Source organism: Pholcus phalangioides, unplaced genomic scaffold (genome assembly GCF_987345545.1).
Source record: "Pholcus phalangioides strain wild (caught in Gottingen) unplaced genomic scaffold, Ppha-v1.0 ptg000013l_1, whole genome shotgun sequence".
In the NCBI taxonomy this organism is placed as follows: domain Eukaryota; kingdom Metazoa; phylum Arthropoda; class Arachnida; order Araneae; family Pholcidae; genus Pholcus; species Pholcus phalangioides.
In genome coordinates this window covers 37,799,942-37,824,139 of record NW_028301606.1, presented here as the reverse complement: position 1 = coordinate 37,824,139, position 24,198 = coordinate 37,799,942, and the positions used below count along the sequence as shown (strand labels likewise).

The window sequence follows — 24,198 nt, the reverse complement described above, 5'->3', positions numbered from 1 at the left end:
CAAAATGTTTTCAAGCAACTCACCGAAACGCTGGACTTTTACTGCGGCTCTTGCTGTAAGACCATCGGTTATAGTTCTTGTACGGACTAAGAGTATCTGCAGTATACTTTGTTTTACCGCGGTCCCTTCCATCGGGTGCTCTGAGTTTATTCGGCCACTGCTGAAAATTGTGGGGCGGCGAAGGACTGGTCCTGTAGGCTCTGGGAGTTTCTGGCGTGATCCTCCTCTGAGTCTTTTCCTGCCTGCGGTCCCTGGGCACCCTATCAGCTTCAAGCACATAGTCCGGTCGCTTGGCATGGCCAATGTGATCTCTGTTCGACAGCATCTTATTGCCATGATCGCGTTTTTTCCTGCGACTCTTGCCGCTGGCACGGTTCTTGTGATCCTTGGCTTCACCTGTGGGTCTGTCCTTACTACTGTAACCACCGAAACGTTTCCTCGAGGAGGAATTGCCACCGACGTCGGTCCTGTCACTTCTCCGTCTGTCTTCCCTGCTGATCTCCTGGGCATCGGGAGTTTTGTCCTGGGAAGTCTCACGGGCCTCCACGTAGAAAGAAGAATCCGAACTGACGTCGTCGTATTCCACCAGAGGTTTCACCGGGAGAAGCGTCGCCGCTACCTCCTCGGGTAGTTCTTTGGGATGCTTCTTCTTGTGGGCCTTGTGTGCGGACTTCTTGTGTTTACGCGACGATCCACTGGAAGCACCATGTTTACTGCGAGGATGTCCGCCTCCCCCTCTGCTCGTCGGAGATGATTTGTCGTGTCTTGTACGAGAGCGACGCTCATCAGAACTAGGCATATTACAAACACAAAAATAAAGAATCGTCGCTTCCGAGCAGCAGCTACATGACACTTTGCGACGCTTCGGTCACACTTCGCGGCGCGATACAGAGTAGACGTTTTGATTGCACTCACCGGACGGCCGCCATCTTCCTTTTCTGGTAGAAAAACATCAGCTGAGATCAGCAGGGTAGGCTTAGCGGGTAGACGACGACGTTCACTGTTACCGAGTTATATCGGCGAGTTATTTATGATATTTTTCTCATCGAGGTTGCGATGGTTATGCGTTCTTCATGGCTTTGTTTATCTATTTCCGAGCTCCAGTAATTTCCCAAATGAGAAATAACGCCTCGTTTATTTGCGACGGAGCCGTCGTAATGAATAAAAAAAAAATTATTATTATTATTATTACTGTCTGCGTGTTATTAACTTAGGCCTCTCTTTTATTCAAAGTTTCGAAAAAATACTGATTGTTTTGGTTGTTTTATAAATCTTTTATTCTTTATTTAAATGAAATTTATTTTATTCTGGAGCTTTTTAAAGGATGATTAAAGATTCTCGAATTGCAATGACGCAAGAGAATATTCGCTACTTTCTGCCAGGACGACTTTTCCTTGTTTGTTGACGCCGCAGCCAACTGTTAGGAACTAAACTTTCTTTCTGAATCATTTTTTTTTTTTATTTCCAAACAAAAAAAAATTTTCGAAATTGTAATTTTTCTATGAAAAATTCAATCATTATGAAAATTTAATATCTCAAGGATTAGTTTTCATTCTCCTTAAACGTTTGAAATTTTAATGAATCGAAATGTTGCGTTTCTAATTCAGTAAAGCTAAAGACCAAAAGTTGGGTATTCGAGCTCCATCTAGTGACGTCGGTCAAGGCCGAGCTGAACTCGTTCCCATAATGAAAGATTGTCATTTTTTTTATATTAATTGCCTTTAAAGTTGGTAATTTGTCGGCACCGAAGAAAAAGGAAGAAAAATATAAATGCTTTATTCGGGATCCTTTCTTTCTTCGCAGTAAATCTAAGCAGGTAGATGAAGTGTAGTGGTTTGATTTTATAATCATTCAATTAGTTTTAAAAGCTTAAGCTACTCGGAAGCAAAGCCCTAGCCCATACATGCCCTTGTCCCGCGGGCCAAATGTGGCTCTCGTAGTAATCTGATGGGGGCTGCATGCCCTCAAACCTAATTTTGCAAAGATGAACTGAGCAATTATCAGACCACTTAAGTGGGACCACGGCACATTTACAAATCATACACGTAACCTGGGGCACATTACTTCAGTAGCCCGCAGTGCAGTTACGCATCACTCAAGTGGTCCTCGGCGCGGTGCATTCTCAGATCACTCAAGTTACCTGCAGCACATTTACAGGTCATTTAAGCAGCATTGTGGCGTATTTACAGATCACTGGAGCTGCAAATAACCCTCAGCACAGTTTCGGATCACTTAAGTGACCCAAGGCATTATTTACAGATAACTCAAATTGCCCGCAGCACACATTTGCAGATCACTTAAATAGCATTGTGGCGCATTTACAGATCATTTAATCAGGGCTAGACAAATCCCAGGCATCAGGTCTCCATGGCAATTAATGATTCATATAGAATTACAAAAAATTTTATAAATATAATTATGAACAGGGTGTTTCAAAAAAGAATCACCTGATTTGAAATGTGTATATTACGAGAAATATCGAACATAGACACTTAAGATTAATTTTATATTACATGGCTAATCATAAAGTTTTTTTTTACAAACCAAATTAAAGGTGCTCAACGTGCCCATCTTGGGATGCATGGCACATGTCTCTCTCTCTCTCTATATATATATATATATATACGGTAGTCAAATTCGCCCCAAACTTCTGCCAGGATGTTTGCATCCACTGCGAGTGGATTTCTGTGGACTACATGCGAAACAAGTTTGTGGATCCCTGGTTAAAGAACTACTAATGTAGAATCACATGATTTAGTTTACGATGCTGTCTAATTTTTCTTTGCTTGAAATGCCAGTTCTTCCCCCTCCGAAACCAGGAGTCTGTAAAAATTTGGGTCTGTTTTTGGACATTTTTCACAAAAACCTGGATCTGAAAAATGGACCCTTCACACTATACAAATTAGTGAAACAAAAACTTGACTTTTTTTTTTTGTCATAAATGAACTAGATTATTTTGCTTCCCAAAAACGTACTTATTTTCCACAAAATTAACCCTTTTCATAAAAATGTGGGAAATTTTCACAAAAGCAGGACCCTGAAAAAAGTGGACAGATCCCTAATGGCCTCCCTATTTTGAAGCTCATGATTTTTAATTGCAGTCGATGCTGCTTATTATAATCACGGAACGTAAAAAATGTTTTTTATAGCTATCACAACTTTGATTTATATTAATTTTTTTTCAATGAAAGTTTTTTCTTTTTGCATATTTTGAAGCTAGGGTTGAACCAGTCTCATTTTTCCCCCTTATAAAATTCTCTGTGCTCCCTTCAAACCTCAAATTAGTCTGTGTGCTTCACCCCCCCCCCTCCATTTGAAAAAAATAGGTTTTACTTATGTCCCTGCCCCCTTTCCGGGATGTATACAGCAGACGTGTATACACACTCTTCGATAACAGATACCCATGGTACCAAAAATTTTGTCTGCTAATGAAGACTGTTCTTTAATGAATATCAAAATACATTGAGGTCCTCAACGTAATTTTTTTTTTTAATGTATCAGTTATCAGGACGTGTCTGCTGAAGGGGAGTGTCCGTTAAGGGAGGAATTGAGGAATTTACTATAGCTCTTATTATTTGAAAAGGGATCTCTTATCCAAGTAGAGGAAGCCCAAAAGACCTTTATTGTTATTAACCTTTGAAACAGTGCATAGGCCAAAAATAAAATTTCCATGAACTCCCAATCGCCAACTTGTCATAATGCGGTATCTTTATTCACTCAGTGGCATCTTAACAGGTGGATCCTACGGGGGCTTCAAGTCAAATGGAGGGAGAACCCTACATTATTGGAGAATTTTGTTTATTCCGAGTTAATTTTTCTTATTGAATTATTTCTGAAAGTATTTTTCCATTAAATGCGATTTTTCATAAATTCTTAAATTATTTCCTAATCAAATATGAATTTTCATTAGTTCTGAATTTATTTTCCCATTGAATATGTATTTTTCATTAATACTGATAAATTATTTTTCCATTAAATATGAATTTTCATAAATCTTGTTTGCTCCCGCTAAAAAAAAATCAAATTGCCCCTCCCCTTGTGGGGCAAGAGCCCCACGTTGGGAAGCAGGTCTATAGATAGTTCCATTCTAATCCTCACAATTGCTGAATAAAACAAACAGATTTTAACTTGAATGAGGAAAAAAAATCTGGTTTTAAAACAAAATGAAAAAAGAACGCTAGGCATTCAACGTTTTGAAACTAGTTATGTGGGAAAGAAAAACAGAGTTGTTCCGTTTTCATGCATTCTGTTCAACCAAATGGGGCCGAAAGTTGTGACAAGAATTTTGTTCGGTATAAACATTGATTCATTAAATTATATACCTAATTGTATCAAGAGATGATATTTTTTCGGACCGAAATACACTGAGAAATTGGATTTTTTAGATGTTATGCTGAAACCAATATTTTGAAAGAAAAGAGATTTGTCTCTTCTGGGAATCGAACCTGTATCCTCTTGCATATTGGGCAAGTGTATTAACCAATACACCAGAGACAGACTTTTCAATTCCCCATAGCACGCATTGGTAGCGTGAAGCGCTGAGCTGAGACAACAGCCTCCCTCAAGGAGACAAATAGCTTTTCTTTCCAAATATTAGTTTTGGCATAGCATCCAGTGAATTCAATTTCTCAGTATAAACCTAATTGTTATAATAAATAATTGTATAATAAGTAGTATATATATATATATTTCTCATTAGTACCAAATACTTGGAGCATCACTTTGAAACCAATATGCTACAGTTTGAATGTTCCTGTGCCGATTTTGCTTCCTCATGCAAGATAAGCAAAAAAGAATCTTGTGTACATAGTTTTATGTTGGATATGGTTATATTTAATTGGTTCTGATACCTTTTTCAGGTAAGTTTCTATAATTAAATATCGATCATTAGATATAGTAGTTATACCTATAATACTTGTGCACTGGGAGAGGGCACTCAAACCATATTTTTTATTGGTATTAAAAAACATACAAAAACAATTTTTTTCCATTTATTGCACCAAATGTTAAAAGCACGAATGGAAATTAGTATACAAGCAAAAGAAAGTTTCACTCTTTGAAATATCACTCTAGAAAGATGGCGACCATTATTTTGTGCACATTGTCTGAGTTTCATATGGAAATTCTCACAGAAACATTATAGTACCCAGAGCCGCAACTAGGGGAGAGTACAAGTCGGTCTGGTGCTCCGGGCTTTTCACTCTTTAACCCCTCCTCCAAGGAGGATGCCAAAAAAAAATGCACACTTGGCCTGGCTAACCAAGCACCTAGTTGCAGCCCTGATAGTACCGCCAGTGTTATTGCACAATTTTTTTTTAATCTGCACTTTCAAGTCCTGTATTGTTGCTGGAAGAGTCTCAAGAACTTTCGACTTGAAATGTTCAAGTAAAAAGTAATCACGAGCTCAGGTCTGGTAATCATGGACACCATTTAACATCCCGATTCCTACTGATGATGCGGTTCTGGAAAAGGTCTATCAGAAAGTTCATTGTCACAGGCGATACTACCATGTGTCAGTGGGAATTTTCATATAGTACGTTTTTTAAATACCCATAAAAAGTGCAGTTTGACTGCCTTCACCCTGTGTATGATGATTATCAATCAATTTGCTTGTTTTTTTTAAACCTATGATATTGTTACTTATTATAACTTGGGTAAATATAATTTCAAGATTGCATCTTGAATCCAACTATACAAGAAATATATTTCCTCTGGATGAAATTAATTCTCATTGGATATTCCTTTTGCTATGGTAGAATTGTTTAATTGAACTGTTATCTTTAAAAGGGGGAATTCAGTTATTTCATAGAATAACTAGTGTGAAATAACACACTTTTTAACTAGTTATTCTATGAAATAACTGAATTATACACTTTAATGGTAACAGAATCATATATCAATATGTGTTGTTTTGAATGTGACAAATACAAAATAAACATTTTACGGTGTATGTTTTTCTGTTTTGTAATCCTTAATGTAATGTAATATCTTTTAATTACTCAATGTAATATTTTTATTGTGTGGTATGTGAATTTGACTTGATTTCCACAAACATTTGTCACTTTTATGTATTATGACCGTGAAATATATATAGTTTTGTTCCAGCTATTGTAGTTAGTAACTTTTCCCTAACTGATGAGTTCAAGGCTTGATGAATCTCAGCATGCCATGGCAACTAGAAAATTAATATCAGTGCCTTAAATGTTCTATATGTGATTGCTAGATACAAGTCTAAGGATGACACTAAATTTTCCGATCTCGCAACAATGTGTCTTCCAACATGGGGTAAGAATCATCAAGTCCTGGAAAAGTATAAAAAACATTATTTGGTACTATTTTTCTTGAGAAGAAAATGTGCGTGGCACCTGAATTGTTTTTTGATTTGTCAAGCCCTAGGTAAAATGTGTAGGGGAAATAAGTTCAATTCATATTATTTTTTTTTTGTAACATTGTATCCTATTTTATTACAGAGGAATAAAATAACAGACAAGTATGAAGGATTATTCACTGAAATGTCTGAAAATTTCTCGAACAATAGCTCTATACTTTTCTTTTTTTTCTTTGGTAAGTTTAGTTGTCATCTTTTGTATAAAATTTGATTTTCTGTCTGTTGGCGTATGTTCCCAATACGAATCGGCAATTTCCAAATGATCTTCAATCAGTTGGATATTGTTTTAAACATTTTCATATACTGAAATAATTGGCTGTTCTATGAAAATTATTGAATTAATAAGTCATGTGCTTGCCAATGAACTATGTAACTCTCGAGAAAGTTATGAAATAAATCAATATATATCATGATTAGGCACTGAATGAAACATTGAAGCCTTAAATATTGCAATAATTGTGCTCCTCCAACTTTCGAGCATAAGATGCAGATCGGCTATACATCATGTTATGTCATGTTGGACGATTCTATTTTTTTTTTAATTTTAGGTAAAGTGGCCGGGGAAAAGTATTTCAAATTAAAAAAAGTTATTAATTGTAATATTTGATTAAAATTTAAAAAATATATATTAATGAAATAAATTTATCAATGGTATAAATGAAAAATTACAGAAGAAAATAAATTTCTAAATGTACAAATATTTTTTTTGTGCGATGTTAAAAACACTTTTCCAGAGCAAAATGACACCGATGGAATGGCAGAAATGACTTTGCAACAAAAACCAATTTGTGCCAAGACAGCGTACTAGCAACCCAGAGAAAATTCTTCCTTTTTACTTCCTCGAAATGGACCCTATTTACAGAGAGGTGTTCCAAAAACTCTTCTGGTGCTTGTGCCACTATATATAAACTCTACTATACATTATTATAAGACTATTACATTTGTTCAGTAACCAAAATAATATATAGTTTGAAGCTGAATGTGGTGTAATCAAGGAAGAAGGAAACACAATTTAATAGTTTCATGCACATTTCAGCTACTTAAATTACTGGAGCCACTGTTTGGCTGAAATGAAGTGTAGGTGGTGTTAACGGGAGATTTAGTCTTTGTACAATTAACTGGAAACTTTTTCACTGATGTTTTCAGTACTGTTTTCAGAGTTAAAAGTTAAAATAATTTGTATTTTTCAACTTCTTAATTTCACAAACTGATCTATATCAATGAGTGTAAGTCATGTCAAAATGAATTTTAAAGAGCAATTTTCCTGCTAGAAATTTAGAGTATTACCAAATAGTCTTCATATAGTATAGGCACTATAAGGTAAAATCAGTTTTTATATTTGTGGTTGGTTGAATTTAAAAATGAAATATGAAATCATAATACAGGGTTGTCCTTTTCTTGGGTAAGTAATTATGTGTAATCCATGGGGAATGTCAAAGTAATTCTATAGTTTGTTTCAGGTTAACTTTGCAGTGAAGAGAAAGGTAGAGAGTGTATTCCTTCGCCGCAAAATATAGTTCCCATACATCGGAGGTTTCTGATGATCATTTATATAGAATATTTCAAATTTTTTTATGATTTCGAAAAAGATACTGAAAAAATACCGTTTTGAACCAATGTATATTTGTTTAAAATTTTTAAATTAGAAAAAATATTGGTTACCTTTATCAAAAATCCATGGCAAGCTCAAGAACATTTTGGCACAATTTCCAAGAAATTTTCCCCGCCAATATCACTGTCGTGCTTTTTTTTTGGTTGCACAATTATATATATAATATCGTCATTTTGTTGAATTTTCCATGCAGTTTTGAATGTAGTTATAGGGCTACAATGAATATTCAATCAGTTTTTTTTTTCTCCCGAAAATAGCCTCCAACGAATTCAGATATTCACTCATAGATTACAGGAAGTGTCCCTCTTTCACGACAGCGCCGATACCGTTGTGAGAGGCTCTCTTTATGGGTGTAGGTTACGGTTCCACTCTTTATTATGGCGCGCCCCCCCCTTTTTTTTTAATTATCTATTTCTTGCCGTGATCGTAGGATAGGGGTGGTTTCTGAATTCCAATAGCCGATAGCGGAGGGTGTTGGCATAAGTAATGTCTCTTTTGCGTGCACACCAACTTCTCCCCCACAGCACACACAGAGGCTGTCTCTCCAGATAAATATAAATAAGCAAGGGAGAGAGAGACCCACAATGGTTTAGGCTTGCAGTGTATTTTTTCCTTCTGTGACAGTTGTATCTTTTCACCAGAGATAGACACGCTAAAACGTTCTCCGTTCTTTTTGGCAATAATGCATAAAGCACGTTATTGAAAGGAAGAGGAATTTTGGATTGCGGATGGCCTGATGGAGCACATGTTGGAGCAACAACAATTAATAAGTAATAGAGAATCCAATAGTTCTACAACTTCAAGTCAGGATTCCATAGCATGGGAATCCGTAAAAAATGACTAAAACTGTAGTGATAACAAGTGGCATCGACGTATATGCGTTCGGGTGGGGGAGCGACGGAAATTGCGGCAAGAAAAGTGAGTAAAAGAATTCTAAATTTTTCCTTATCATTTTTATTATTATTATTTGGGGCTATTCCCAAATTCAAACGTGAAAACCGGGTTAATAGGAGTTATTAAGATACTTTTCAATAAAAAAAAAATGATTTCAAAAACCGCACTTTAATTTCTGAAAGTATCGATGATGGTTTTTTTTTTCATTAGCTAATTGTTACTGACTGCAATTTTTTCTACAAGCATTACGTTATACGAAAAAAATATTTTTTTCTGCGAGATTGGCGAGAATCAGCCATACCTTACCGAGGCCGCGCATCGATACATAGGTTAAGAGGCTTTCGTTGTCATAGCAACGAGTGATGCGGTTCCCTCGTAGCTTCCTCTTCACTGCAAAGTTAACCTGAAACGGACTATAGATGGAGTGATATATTCATGTGTCTGTATATATATTTTTTCCACTGTTTTATTATATACTGGAGTATGCCTTGTTCAGAAATTATTATACTTTCATACGTATTAAATATCTGTGATGCTTCAGTAGATTGTAGCTTGATCAGTTTTGCTTTTATTTCAGGGCCTTTGCACAGCTATACCTGGACCAACTTTATTAGATCTGGAGCAAATCGTTAATACGGGTACCAGCCAGATTGCATTCATTTACCTTTCTCGTTCAAGTGGATACCTGATTGGATCATTATTAGGCAATTTTTCTTTTTTTTGTTCATAGATAAAAATAAATGTATATGATACAATCAAAATGTTGATATCGAAACTGAAATTAGATCAATGTCTTTTAGTTGTTCCCCTCCCCCATCAGCAAAGGACCTTTTATATGGGTCTCTTCTTCTGAATAAGTTTAGTTATATAGACTAGAGTGTTTGATATGTAGCCAATGTGCAGTCTTATATGTATCATGATAGCTTTGCATTCTGATTGACCATGCTCAATGTCTACTGACGGAACAGTGGTAATCGGTTCAATTTTTTTTTTTATGGTTTTCTGACATAAAGATGCAAATGCTAACTGATCTCCCCCCCCCCCCCAAAAAAAAGTCTCTTTACAGAGATTAGACAAACCTGTAAGCATAATTAATATGATCACTGTGCATCGTATGCTTGGCATTTGCTTCTGATTTGGAGGACAGATGGCAGCATTTTAAACAAATAACAAGCACACCTCAGATACGCTAGTTTACAAGCACATCCTTGTATGCATCAATTCATTAGAAATTCTTCCAAGGAATGTTCATGAGGTGTGTATGTAGTCTAATAAGTAGAACTATAGTAGCACACTATTATGGAATAATATAGGCACAATGTATGTTCATGAAGTGTATGTGTGGTCTAGTGAGAAAAAATACAGTAGTACATAGTTATGGTATAATATAATATAGGTATAAGAGGGTACTCCTCAACAATTCTTAGGAATATGCACACTTGTCACACATTTCTAGTTGGAATGAAAATATCTTGACCTTTTACCCAGTAGTAATGGATGTATGGGGTTTTTTTTTCAAGTAATGGTTATTGAAAACAAAAAATTTCCTTCTTTTTGTCATCTATAAATCTGTATGCCGGAGGTATAGGGCATTATGTTCATTTTCGTCAATATTGAGATGAGGCTATTAATTTGCTGTACTTTCGTTACACTATAAATTGTATAGGACACCAAGTCCTATCTAAATAAATAACAGAGATATTCGCTTTATAAAACAAGTGAGCTCCATAGAAAAACATTCTAACTAAAAAAATCTTTAAACGGCGCTCCTGTAAAATTTACCTTTTGACACCTGGTGCCCTTTATCTCCGGCATACAGAAATAATATATTTAAACCTGTATGGGAATAAATTTACAAATAACATCAGAATACATAGTTTTCAATATTTTTTTATGTGCATTGTTTAAAAAAAAAAAATCACAAACCAAGCCCTACTTCTATCAAAAAGATTAAGTAAAGCCAATCTATATGTGTTCTTTCAAGCATTATGTTCAAACACGTTTTGAATTTCTCATATATTTTTTTCTCTCTGATGCTTTTCTAAGTTGCTGTTGTTTGATTTCCTGTTTTTGGATTTTAGCTTTGATATTAGTTGCCTTCCCTGTTGTTCTGATTTATTCAATAGGTGGAATACTTTTTGATTATGTTCAAAGAAAGCAGCTCTTATTGGCTATGTTCAATTTAGTCATGTCTATAAGTGCATTAATCACGCCATGGAGTAGAAGCATTACCACTCTTGTCAGTATTCTAGCTATTGGTGGCTTATCAATGGGAGCACTTGATACTGGTAAATTTTCAAACATTGTTTTATGATAAAAATTCAATATATAGAATTTATCCCTGAAGTTTAGGTTGTAAAAATGGTCAAAATAGACGCTAAAAAAGGCATTTATAATTAATGAAAACAAGCAAAAGTAACTTAAAGCTACCATATTGAGGGTCCAAAAATTGGCTAAAATCTTGAATGCACTCACTGAATCTTTCGTTTCAGTAATGTAATATAATAATTTCATTATGAGTCATATTAATTTGATGTTATCATGTCAAAGGAAAAGTGTTTCTGGTCCCTCAAAAATTAGGAAAATTAGGTCGGAGTTCGTTTCAATCGAATACTTGAAACGTAATTAGCTAACATGCAAAAATATAGTGATAGCTAAAATTGAAAACACCAAAATTTTAGTTATTTAAAAAATATTTTTTATGATAACAATATATTTTCTTAAAGTTTTCAAATAGTCAGTTATGTGTTTGATTGGTTTGTATTCGATTTTAAAAAAATATTTCAAGTTCAGGAGATTATTTTTCCACATCTAAAATAACTGACCACGATTATTTGTAGTGCATTTATTTTGTGTAAAAAAATGAAATCGAAATAGCGAGATCCTGGGCTAGAGCCCTAACAGCTTCCCCCCTCATTCTGTAGCCATGAAGTCAACCAATGGACTAATCACTGGTCAGCTATTCAACTACAATGCTGTGCAATGCACAAGCAAAACATGCAAAGCAAGTAAAAAAAAACCAAAATATACTTCTAATTTATTTTTGGCTTTTCTTATACATGGGTTGCTTTCGTGTCTAAAACTTTTACAATCTTGATGCGAATTCAATGGTATTTCGATTTCTATCCGAAAGCTACACATGGCAGAGAGGAAAAGTCTGTCACTTGTATGCCCCAACACTGATTTTCCTATCTCTCAAGCATTTATGCCTATTTGTGTTTAAATGGAACCAGGACGAGAAAGGTTTTCTGATAAAAATTAATACAGAGTGTTGAAGATTTTGAAATGAGAAATTTTTTTTAAAGTTCTAAATGCTAACTGACCAAGTAGAGTTACATGGTAGAATAACTATTAGTTTGTATGACTTGTTTGGGTTTTTAAAACATTAGAATAGTTTTTCTTTTCCCATGCTTAACATTTTTGGACAGTGGATAAATAAAAGATCTGCTCTAAAAAATTTTATAAAATTTCTTGCTTATTATTATATTATTATTAATATTCAATACACCAGTCTTTTTTCCCCCATTTTCTGTTTTTATAGGTGTCAATGTTCTCTGTCTGGACATTTGGGGCAAAGACAGTGCCCCATATTTCCAAGCTTTACATTTTTTGTTTGGTGTTGGCGCATTCTTGGCTCCTCTGATTGCAGAACCATTTCTTTCCGAAGAGTGTTTACAGAATGGAAACTCAACAGCTCATATTGTTAACAGTTCTTTAAAGAATGATATTTTCAGATCAAATATGTCATTCTTAAATGTCAGTACATCTCTTCCTTGTCCTAGTGCTTCCGTAATTCCACCCGTTACTTATGCATATTCCATTGTTGGTGGTTATGCTTTATTTGTAACGATACTTTTTATGGTAATGTGCATCACATTTCCTTATGAGAAAACTCAGAAATCTGAGAGTAGCTATGAAAACCCAGTTTCTCAAAGCGCTGCATATATTCTAGCAGTTGCTTGCTTAGCTCAACTGTTGCTGAGTGTGTATTGTGGTACTGAAATAGGGTATGGGCAGATGATTGCCACATTTGCTGTGAAAAGTGATCTGAAGCTCAGCAAATCATTGGGCTCATTCATTACATCTGTGTATTGGGGTACTTTTACTCTATCTCGAGGCATATCAATTTTCTTGTCTTACAGATTCACTCCTTTCACTTTGGTTTTCTGTGATATCATTATTATGTTGTTTGGTAGTAGCATTTTATTGGTATTTGGAAACGTATACCCAGAATGTTTGTGGGCAGGAACAATCACACTAGCTATTGGCCTAGCTTCATTCTATCCTTCCGTGATATCTTGGGTTGAGAGGTATATTAAAGTAAGTAACAGGATTGCTTCCATCTTTGTAATCTCTGGGTCATTAGGAGAGATGATCATCCCTCTGACTGTCAGCCAGTTTGTAGATAGTTACCCTAAGATTTTGCTTTTCATCATGTTTGGATGTACTATTGCTGTGTGTGCATTAGCATTTATGTTATGGTTGGTCATGAGTAGAAAAGAAGAAAAGTATTCTACCACAAGGGAAAAAGAACAAAATGATAAAGTATTAGAAGAAGAAGTGGTATTGTGAATATTGTTCCATATCACAAGTCTCTTTCTTACCTCTGTTTCCAATATATTAGCATGAATTAAAAGTTTTCAGTTCTTCATCTGTATCAAAGTTAAACTTGTGACTATTCTCTGTGCATTTGGCAGTATTCTGAATCTCTTTATCATTATTATTACTACTACTATTGCTGTATGTTTTACTCTGTGTTGATCAATGTCTTTGTTTTTATCTAGTTAAAAGTATTTCTGAAATTCTGTAATGTACTTAGATACTGCCACACACACACACAGTACAAATATCCTATTTAAAGTTTATATAATTCATAAAGAATTTATTAATGTTTGTTCGATGTCATTTTGTCCCAAAATTTAGTTTGTAGAATTTTTATAAATGTTTTACTAGAAATTATTTTGGTTTTAGTGGTGAAGCTGAGTGAGCTTACAAAAATCAACTGTCTCTGTTTTACCATAGTTTTTTGAAAGTTTCTCAATGAAAAACTATATTATTTTACCCCAAAAATATACATGTTATGTAAATTTACTTACTTAAATTACCATAGTAATAAACTGTATTATTACAGCAAACAGTTTCTTCAGTGTTTATGAGCATGTTAGCCAACAAAGATATGTAGGAGTTTTGTGTGTTTTTTTTAACTAACTGTGCAAACACTGAAATAGTTTCTGTGGTTTTCCCCCAGCATAGACACCATATGTGCAAAATCCTGTAATATTTCATACATCATGCATTCCAATATTTCATATCGCACTTCAGTTTTTAAAAAATGGCAGCAAATATGAAATGCACATATCATATTTTTTATTGAAAGTCTGAGTGCTGATTTTAGCACATTCTGGTTGTGATTAAAATGGTGATAAAAGATGAATCAGAATGAATTTTGTTTCATAACAGTATAGTTGTTCATTGACAAGGAAAAATCATGATAAGCAATTTTATTCCCCGTATGTATTTATTTCAGTTTATGACACAAGATATTTAAATTACGTAGATTGATATCAAAGTCATTTCCTTTTTTATTATTCTGCTAAGAAAATATGTTATGCATTGATGCTGCTAATACATGTTGAAGTTTCATTTAATAACTTGCATCATTTAAAAAAAGAAAAGCATATATATAATGGACCACTCATGTACTTCAAAATATATTTTTCAAAATCATGCAACAAAGACCTTTTTTGTTTAGTCAACCTTCTGACTAGAAAAATTTATCAAATTTTTGTTTTAATAAAATTTTGCTCTAGTTACACCAAGTTATGCATTTCATAATTGGTCAAAAAAATTCAGATTCTCAACATTGTATGAAATTTCGAAATTTACTATGTTGCATGTGAACAAACAACGTTATCCTCACCCATGCATTGGATGCATCCCAGTGATATAAGAGGTTTTTGATAGCGAAATTGAATACATAAATATGTGGTATAGAGATAGTATGTGTTGGTAGTCATTCATATATTCTTGCATGTCTTCTCAAATTTTTATGGTATCTATGTTTTTAATCTGAAAATTATAAATGTGCAATAAATGTGAAGTGTGTTTTGTCATGCTGAAAATACAATCATTATACTAATATCGGTAGCATTTAATGTGCATTATCTTTGGATCATAAAATGCAAATGTTCTATTTTTAGTCCAGTATAATGACCGTAGATATTAGTTACTTCTTTTTCACTTTACCATTACAAGTTTGGCTTATGAAGTAAGTTTTCTGATTTAAATTAACATTGTATTGTCAACATGTAGAAGTACATTGATGCAGTCATTAGCTGTACTAGTTTTTAATAATGGCATTGCATGATGAAATAAATTGCCTCTTGGAATGCAAAACTACTTTCAACCAAATTACTAAAACAATCCATTAGACCTGGTAACATGTCTCAAGCAGTTTACACATGAATCTCTGCCTAATTTATGTAGATGCTTTGTAAGTTTGTGGTTGTTTGTAAATAAGGTTACTTGATAGTTAAGTATAGGGTACCACAGCCTCTGGCATATCCAATTTCAAAAGATTGCTGCTTTGAAGGATTTGCTTCAGACCATTGGTTGTGTCCAAGTTAGAACAAGAGGAAAAATGAAATGAGTGTATGGCTATGTTACTAAAATATATATACAGTGTGCATAGGTAACAGCATGCACTGCATTTTACTGGCGAACTGTTGATCCTAGAGGCAATACACAATTATATCATATCACACTATTAGTATAAAAAGTATCCAAATAATGTGTCGACCTCTGATATGTTATTCATATTGCAAGGGGTTGTATAGTTATTAGAATAAAGAAATTAACTTTGCATTAGGTCACCTTGTCCTAAATACCTATCTGGAAAGTTGTTGCCCTGTCTCTTCTGATGCCAACGAAACAATTCCATGCTATTAAATGCAATATTCACTGAAATATTCAAATTTGAAAAATGGAGGAAAGTTGATAAAAAAAAGCATTAAATGCAGGTGAACTGTTTTACCCACATTTGATGTTTTTTCCCAACTTTCCTCTATTTTTTGAATTTGAATATATCAGCACTTACAAATGTGGATTTTTTTTTTTTTTTTTTTTTTTTGTTGTCATCAGAAGAGACAGGGTAACAACTTTCTAATTGGGTTTTTGGGCACAGGGTGTTCGTATAAAGAGTTAATTTTTTTATTTCATTAACTATAAAAGTTCTGTATGCTATTTGGATGCTTTTTCTAATTGGAAGTATGCCTTTAAGATCAACGGTTCATCATTAAATCCTGTTTGTGCTGTTACCTATGCACCCTGTATATAAAGTTATGTTTCTTATATAAATACATCTTATATAAAGTTATGTTTTGACTCCTCCACCCCATGTTTGAACAGTCAGTTTGCTATGTGGTGAGTGTTGGTTCTCAATGTTTCTGTGCATTATTTTATTTTTCTGTAATAAGTTGATGAAATAATGCAATATACATAGTGGGACCATATTAAATTAATAACTTCTATGTGCCACTGTTAATTTTTTTTTTCCTGCACATTGTTTAAATTTTGCTCTAAATGTCACATATTTTGATGTTAGAGTCATTTCTTCAAGTTTCAATTAAGAATTTAGAAGTGTTTTTGTGTCCACAGCTAATATAATTATCTCTTCATTAAAATATATTGTACATTTTCAAAGCTGTATATATTTTCAGGTATTCATCGAGATGTGTATATTCGAAAAAATTTTAAGATATATGAATATATATATATATGTATGTATCACTGAAAAAGAGAGGTTGAGTGTTATATTTTTTGAAAAATCACAAACTTCAGAGTGTGTAATTTTTGAGAAATGTGATGCAAGATTTTAAAGTGTGATGCAAGATTTTTGTGATGGAAGTTTTTGAGTTTTTTTTAGCCGTTGTTGGAACAGTTGAGATTAGATCAATTTTTGAAGTTGTATTTTAATAATGAAGGGTTCTGGTCACCATCAAAATTTCAAAAGATAAAGATATCTATGCAAGAATTCAGGTGGACATATGAGGTGGTGGAATGAGAAATCTGGTTTTTATACTAAAAAAATTGATATATTTAAATCTAATGCTGCAAGCTTAGAATTTGATTGCATGTCAGATGAGGAACATTTTGAAGTGAAAAAACAATAATCAGAAACTTGTGAATGGGTTTAATTTTTAATATTGTTCAACCAATGTGATGTACATATTGTCAAGAATTTATCATTTCACAACATATTATCTCGGAATATCATAACTTCTACAATATGCAGACTATTCAAGAACAATATGTTGTTTTTCACCTGCTTGTAATGAGGAGCTTGTTTCCTGCGAAAATGTTTACTAAATCTGTATTCAAGTGACAAAAAAAATTAAATTTTGGAAGTTAAGTGCTTATATAGCCAGTACACATAACATGGTGTTTGGTTATTTTAGACGTATAAAATACTTTTTTACCATTTTGTAGCAATTTTGTTTTCTGTTTTATCTTTGACAGTTAAATCTTTGCTTTTGGACATTAACCCCCCCCCCCCCAAAAAAAATTAAATAAAGAACACAACACATGGGAAAGGAAAAATTCTGCTAATGATTCTCACACTCAAAACACACATCCATATTTTAAGTTGAGTGAGAAGTAAGTTAGACTGTTAAAAATTCTGATTGGTTTAGTTTAGTGCCTTATGGCACAGTGCATGAAATAAATAAGACATTGTTGTGTGCCTAGTTTGGAAGGCACCAGGGTTCAATTCCCAATTGAGACCAGATGACTCTTCTTTCCGAGTTCACCTGGACATAATAAAATAGAAAAGGTCTATTTCTTTCTTATTGGTGTGTTTCTAATCTTCATTTACTATCCTTCCCTTCCAGATGAAGTTTTGCTGTTCTTGCACCTTCATAATAAACCTTACTAGGTGATAGGCCTTTTATTGAGTTATTATCCATATTACTTATATTATTATCCCCTTACTGATGTTTATCTCATATCAATTGTATTATCTCCATAAAATGTGAGAGAGAGAGAGATAAAAGAAAAGTAGTTCTCCTTATATATTCACTTTTCTCACCCTCTCTCATGTTTGCATTTATTTTTTTTCTAGTTTCCCTTTCATATTGCTCCTTAAATCTAAGCTATTGTGAAAACCTGCTCACTAAAAATGGCAGAATTACCATACAATTAGCATTGTACGAAACAAAATGCATCAATTTGCTCATTAAATCCAGACTCGTTATAGGCGGGTCCAACTGTAACCTGAAGGGTAATACAGTAGATGCAGCTTATTGGAATCTTGGATAATGTTATCACTTTTGCAAAGTACAAATCATCATACACCATAATATAGAAAAAATTCTGTTAATCAGGATTTCAGTTGATGTTATAATTCCTCTTTTTTAATCTAAAGTTTTTCTTGTGCATTCTGAAGCTGAAATTGGACCAGACTTTCTTTTCTTATATAAGTTATGTGGTTATTGAGCTCGTTCCCAACACTGGGACAGACACTAGAGCACCATTTTGTTATGGAAGATTATCATTCTGCAGTTTGTTTGACACCAGAGAAAGGACTAATGAGCTTGTGATGTATCATGGATCCAACACACAAAATATGTATTCTAACTTTACAGCATTTATTTTTTATAGCCTAAAGTCTGATATTTTTTTAATGGTGGTGTGGGTTATCTATTATTATACCAAGTACCTGAAGCCAATGCTCAAACATTAGACAATGTCATTGTCATGATTTTTTTTATTTTAATAATAGTAGCCTATAAATGATGTTGATGCAATTGCATCATTGTTGTGATGGTTTGTCCCTTTTTTTCTCAAGGTCTTGTGGTATTTTATTGTACTCCTCTAATGGCTGTACTGTGTTGTTAAGCTTGTAGGTACATAGTTTTTTTTATTATTATGTGTCTGTATTTCAAAACAAGTTTTAACTAGTATTTCACCAGAGAATCTATGCACATATTCTGTGATTTTCACTGTAAGATGACATTTCATTTATTTTACATAAATGTTCCTATGAAAAGATGCTGTGAATTGTTTCTTGTAATCACTTCTAATGAAAGGCTCAATTTGTTTGTTTTTTTTAATATTTCACCATTTTTAATTATGGGTCTTTTCTTATGACGCAGTCACAATGTTATGACCCCTTCTACAATTCAGGTATTATTACACTTGAAGTTATTATTCATATGTGAGCTTTTATATTTTAATTGCAGTGAAACCTTGATATAACGATACTCTGTAAACCAATTAAAAAACATTGTTGTAGAGAAGTTATCGTGGTATCGAGAGATATGTATTATCATCAGTCCCCCACCAAATTTCTATTATTGTTGGCATTTCTTCTGAATTGACGTTGTTGGTGCCACCCTAAAATGTGTGTGTGTGTGTGTGTGTGTGTGTGTGTGTGTGTGTGTGTGTGTGTGTGTGTGTGTGTGTGTGTGTGTGAGGGGTGGGGTGGGGGGGGGGGGTAGGTAGGTAGGTGGTTTACTGCACAATACGTTTGTGTACTACACAATAAGTAGTTTCATGGCAACTTCATTAACACTTTCGGGCGTGGTAGCCCAGGTCAATAAGATACTCGCCTAAAGTACCAAAGGATGTTTAGAGTTGTCGCAAGTTCAATAGCCGGTTCGTCATTGTCAGAAACTTTCTTCACACAGGGGTACAACAGAAACGGTGACATGACCTCAGAAAAAAGATTGCTACTGCAAGAAGTCTCACAGTGGGAGGGGGGGAGGTTAGAGGTTAGAGCACTGACCTTTCGGTGAGTATAAAAAATGCTGCGGTTCGGCATCAGCAATAAATTGTAGGTCCCGGTCTAATTAGCTCTTGTATGCAGAAAATGACAGAGGTGTGACAAAAATGATCAATGATCATTAACACTTTCGGATAGTAGGATAGTGGATAGAATAACATTCTGATACTATTAAACACCCTCGAAAAAACAAAAACTGCTTAAGAATTTAAAAACACATTGAAGGGGATTCTGAGTGAAATATAAAAAAATATTGTTGTAGTGTAGTTTCAAAATGTGTTAAAAAAATGTTGTTGTAGGTGGATTTATCATAGTAAAGGATATCGTTGTATCTAGAGGACTTTAACATTAGAGTCTAATTGTTAGACTATGGGCGATTCCAAACAATATTTGGAAAAATATCCTTGCAGAGGGATTCATTGTTATATGGAGCATCGTTGTAGTGAGGTTTCACTGTATATAATAAATGGTGAACAAATTTGATGTGTTAACAATTTTAGTAATTTTATGTATTTTAATTCAATAAAATAAATCATCCCAGGATATTAGAAAAAAAATAAAGTAATTAAAGAAAATTGGAAAGGAGGAGTTTCAAAATTTATACTTAGATTTTTTTTTATTTGTCATGAAATGTTGCCACCGAGTGTTAGAACTCAAGATATTGTGCGGGGTAACGGCTTTAAAAAGAGCTGCAGTTTGTTTTATGGCAGGACCCAAAAAATCACAACTTGCATTTACAGATTCATTGCATTACAAATAAGTTTTGATTTTTTTTCCTGAATGTGAAAAATGGCATGCTCATCTATCAGGAGTGGCCTTAATTTTGTAATTGTAAATCACTATGGGTCAAGTAAAATGTTCACCCCGTTCTCTAAATATGACCACCTTCATACAAAATGACGTCCTGAAAAATTAAGGAGAACATCAAAGATCAGCTATTTAATCTAAGTTTCTAATCCTGTGCATCTTCGATTGTTTCAACTGACATGCTAGATATATATGGATCCCCTTTTTATAATAGCTGTAGTCAGGGCTGTAACTATGATTTTTGCCGCCTCCACAACTTTAAAATTTGATAATTTTGATGTTGTGGTTGATTGTATTGAGATACGGTATTATTTTTTCCCACCTAAAACTGTCGCCCAGGTCAGTTGTCCCCCTGCTCTCCTCTAGTTATGGCCCTGGTTGTAGGACCCGAGAGAGAGTCACCCTGGCTGTGTTGCACTAGGTGATGTAAGCTCATTGTTCCAAGGGGACTTGAGTGACTCCGGGAAACCTAATCATTTATTGAACCATCTTTCATGGCTCCCACCATGGCATCTAGTGAAAGTCTGTGTATTGTGGGGGGGGGGGGGGAGATTCAAATTCTAGTTTGCAGTTGTAGTTATGTGATTGACCCGGCAATGTATCTGTTATGGTAAATGTGTTGAATTTGATGCATAACCACTGACAAATTTTGGTAAGTTTGATAAATATTTTGAATTTATCACATTTATCGACTATTATGTTATTATCCCCATCTCATATGGGCCAATATGATAAATTGTCAATGAATAGCTTAAATTTACCAGACATGCTCAAACTTCGGTCTAGGACGATGAATTCAATCGTAATGTTGGTTATGTTTGCATATTTGGATAAATATGAAGGAAGCCAGCATTAGCAACACTGATAAAAAGTTTTTATTTTCCTATTTACTTCACACTTAATTCAGTTTTGAGGGCAAAATACATGTATTGCACTCATTGCATAATATTGGCGAAAATATGTGGTTGAATTAAAGCAATATTTCTTTCTCTCTGATTTCTTTCATATTTATCAAATTTACCAACTTCATTTGGAAAAATCACTGGTGAAAGTGATGAACGCAGTCAAATTTATCAAAATTTACAGAGACGATTGGTAGTTATGCATAATTACCTACTGATTTATCACATTTGCTGTAACGTATCCATTGCATATTAGGTTTCAAAACTATATGTATACGTTTTTTTTAAAGGTTTATGTAACATATAAAAAAAAAAAAGTTCATCTTTTAGTTAATTATTATCAGTCTTATTTATTCTAGTTTTATTTCAGTTTTAATTTTTCCCCCAATTTTTTCATTTATATGAAGATTAGTAAAAAAAATCGACCGCAGGGAGGAGATACAGAATTCTATGAACATATTTTTGCTGTAGTGTCTGAATCATATAAAGAGAGAATTTTTCGTATATTTGGAGAGGAAATTGGTGTGAAAATAGTTCTTGATAACAATTTAAAAAGGGTTGATGTTGTTATATATCTGTTTCTTGTTGTTGTTCCTGTTAATCACAGAAGGAAAAATAATACAGAATTCTAAGTGTAAAATAGCTAGATTAAATATTCACTTGTGATATTTATTTTATTTATTTATATTATTTATTTTTCTTTTTTGTCATACATCTTTAACCTACCGAAAAACGTTTCACTTTATATTCTATGTGGTATTTACATAATGGCATTTGAATGTTCAGTATTAATCACAGGAAAATGTTAGTTTCTTTTTTTTTTTTGTAGAAATGAGATCTCATAAGCTGTTTTTTTTTTCTTTCTTTGATGTATTAGTCTTTAATATATTTATTTGATAATTAGAGTAAAAAAACAGATGTGTGTACGTTACACTAACTGTATGTAACATTTTACAACAAAACTGTTTCCATCACATTATAGTTTATTATTTTTTTATATCTTCTAGATCTGCAGACAGAATTATACTGACTCTATATAATTGCTTGGAACACATTCCCCCCCCCCCCCCATGTTCATCTTCCAAATCATTATGTTAATCACTTTGAATAAGTTGTTTTAACACATTGCGGATGTAGTATATTTCAGTATTTGAATTTCAAACCGACAAGCCTTGGAATTTGCTCATTTCTCTCTCTTGCCATAATATGGATTAGTTATGTGATTTTGTGAATGTCCATTGTCCATGTGTTAGTGTTGGGTGGTTGTTTGTTTTTTCAATATAAACCGATTTTAACTCCAAAATAAAAATTGTTAATGCCATGAAGATCGTACTTAGTTTCAGCTCCTTTTTCTTTAATGCTGGAAAGGAAACGTCATCTGAGATATTTTAGATGTCGTTTTAAATGTATCTAATATTATCTTCATGTGGCAATAATTTTACCTTTTTTTTTCTTTTTGATTATTTTTTTATTTGTTAAATTTCAAATAAAGTATTGTTTTCTTTTTGAAAATAGTTTCCTTTTTTTGTGTAAATACCATGTGTTTGTGTGTAATTTTCTCATTATATCTTTGGCTTTAGGAGTTCCTCTGCAACACAAGCATCAGCTATAAATAGGTTGTACGAAAGGTGATGTTGGCATAGCAGACAATAAGCAATGGAATGACTGCAACAGGAAGGACGGATATACAGTGAAACCTCGATATATACTGATACTGTGCAGACCAAGAAAAAAATCCCTATCGTACAGGGATTATCGTTATATCGAAAGATAGCAATTTAACAATAGACTGTAGGCAATTCCGAACAAGACTTGAAAAAATATAATTGTTGAGGGATTTAGCGTTATATACCGAGTATCGTTGTAGCGAAGCTTCACTGTATGTTATTAATATTTGGTCGAATGCAGAAATCTGCCTCAGCCACTGCCATCTTGTGGCAATTGCTCAGCTTGAGAAGCATCCACTTATACCGATCATCAAATTTTTTTATATGAAAAATTTATCAGTGATTATTTATTTATCAGTGACTCTGCCGTTTTTAAATTTAAAAACTTTCTCTAGACACTCTATGAATGTAAGAAGAACTTAGGTTCACGGTACATCATCGAAGAGAATGCAGGAAATTGCGATCCTGAATGCGGAATACCATTAAATTTCGCCAAAAATTGCAATTTATCACTTTAAATTTAACTTGCTAATTACTGCTAAAATGCTGTATGCGGAATAAAAGGTCTGCTAGAAATCCCAGTAAACAAAAAATGTATTTCACGAAAAAATATTCAAATGATCTGATGACCATATTTCATTGAAGAAAAATACGGTAGGCTGGGATGTTAAATAATAATCCGTAAAATACGGGACATCGCCAATTGTCATCGAAAACATTAGCAGAAGTAGTTTAATCACCAGTCGTGATTAAAATTCAATTAAAATTCAAAAAAAAAAAAATTGAGGACGAAACTTTAAACCTGACAAATATGTCAGATGAACATTTATAATTTTTACCATAATTATCTTAAAAAAATTTGTCAGGGGTTCTTCAGCTTTTTCAGGCGCGACCAGGGCCGTCTTAAGAGTATCATGGGCCCCCGGGCCAAGTTGTTTTTCGGAGGCCCTATCTGGTAAATCCTAGAAAATTTGAACTGGATTTCATTTTTGTGAGGCCCCTCTTCTCTTGAGGCCCCCGGGCCGTGCCCGGGTGGGCCCATGCGTTAAGACGGCACTGGGCGCGACCCAAAATAAACAACGAGATCAGCTTCGCGACCCATGGGACTTCGTTTTTCGAAACTGGTGGAACCAGTGACGCAATAAGTG

At 33.8% G+C, this 24,198-nt stretch overlaps 2 protein-coding genes across 5 annotated transcripts in view; one reads left to right on the top strand and one right to left on the bottom strand.

Moving 5' to 3' along the window:
* Nucleotides 1–1,402, bottom strand: part of Cdk12 (Cyclin-dependent kinase 12) — a 51,810-nt gene extending 50,408 nt beyond the window's left edge. For 2 of the 3 annotated variants that reach the window (XM_089241359.1, XM_089241358.1), the window contains exon 1: nucleotides 24–1,400. In XM_089241359.1, coding sequence (XP_089097485.1) covers nucleotides 24–799 — 776 coding nt within the window. In that variant the 5' untranslated portion in view covers nucleotides 800–1,400. Of the gene's footprint in view, nucleotides 1–23 lie in introns of all 3 variants that reach the window. The other variant, XM_089241360.1, reaches the window with a different exon arrangement.
* Nucleotides 1,403–1,663: 261 nt separating this feature from the next.
* Nucleotides 1,664–23,097, top strand: LOC149079074 (solute carrier family 60 member 1-like). Of its 2 annotated transcripts, none has more exons than XM_089241355.1 (6): nucleotides 1,664–1,816; nucleotides 4,700–4,859; nucleotides 6,471–6,564; nucleotides 9,472–9,598; nucleotides 11,021–11,182; nucleotides 12,436–13,959. In XM_089241355.1, exons 3-6 carry the CDS (start codon nucleotides 6,493–6,495, stop codon nucleotides 13,464–13,466), a joined length of 1,392 nt encoding a protein of 463 aa, XP_089097481.1. In that variant the 5' UTR covers nucleotides 1,664–1,816; nucleotides 4,700–4,859; nucleotides 6,471–6,492; the 3' UTR covers nucleotides 13,467–13,959. The 2 variants fall into 2 exon arrangements, with proteins under 2 accessions (XP_089097481.1, XP_089097482.1); XM_089241356.1 differs by lacking the exon at nucleotides 1,664–1,816 and adding an exon at nucleotides 22,964–23,097 and having other exon boundaries at nucleotides 4,722–4,859; nucleotides 12,436–13,214.
* The last annotated feature ends 1,101 nt before the right edge of the window (nucleotides 23,098–24,198 follow it).

Bases quoted from the DNA above. Each gene is read 5' to 3' on its own strand.
- LOC149079074 (XM_089241355.1), top strand. From the start codon at position 6,493: ATGAAGGATTATTCACTGAAATGTCTGAAAATTTCTCGAACAATAGCT. The intron at 6,565-9,471 runs GTAAGTTTAGTT...CTTTTATTTCAG, and splicing joins ACTTTTCTTTTTTTTCTTTG to GGCCTTTGCACAGCTATACC. The intron at 11,183-12,435 runs GTAAATTTTCAA...CTGTTTTTATAG, and splicing joins AATGGGAGCACTTGATACTG to GTGTCAATGTTCTCTGTCTG.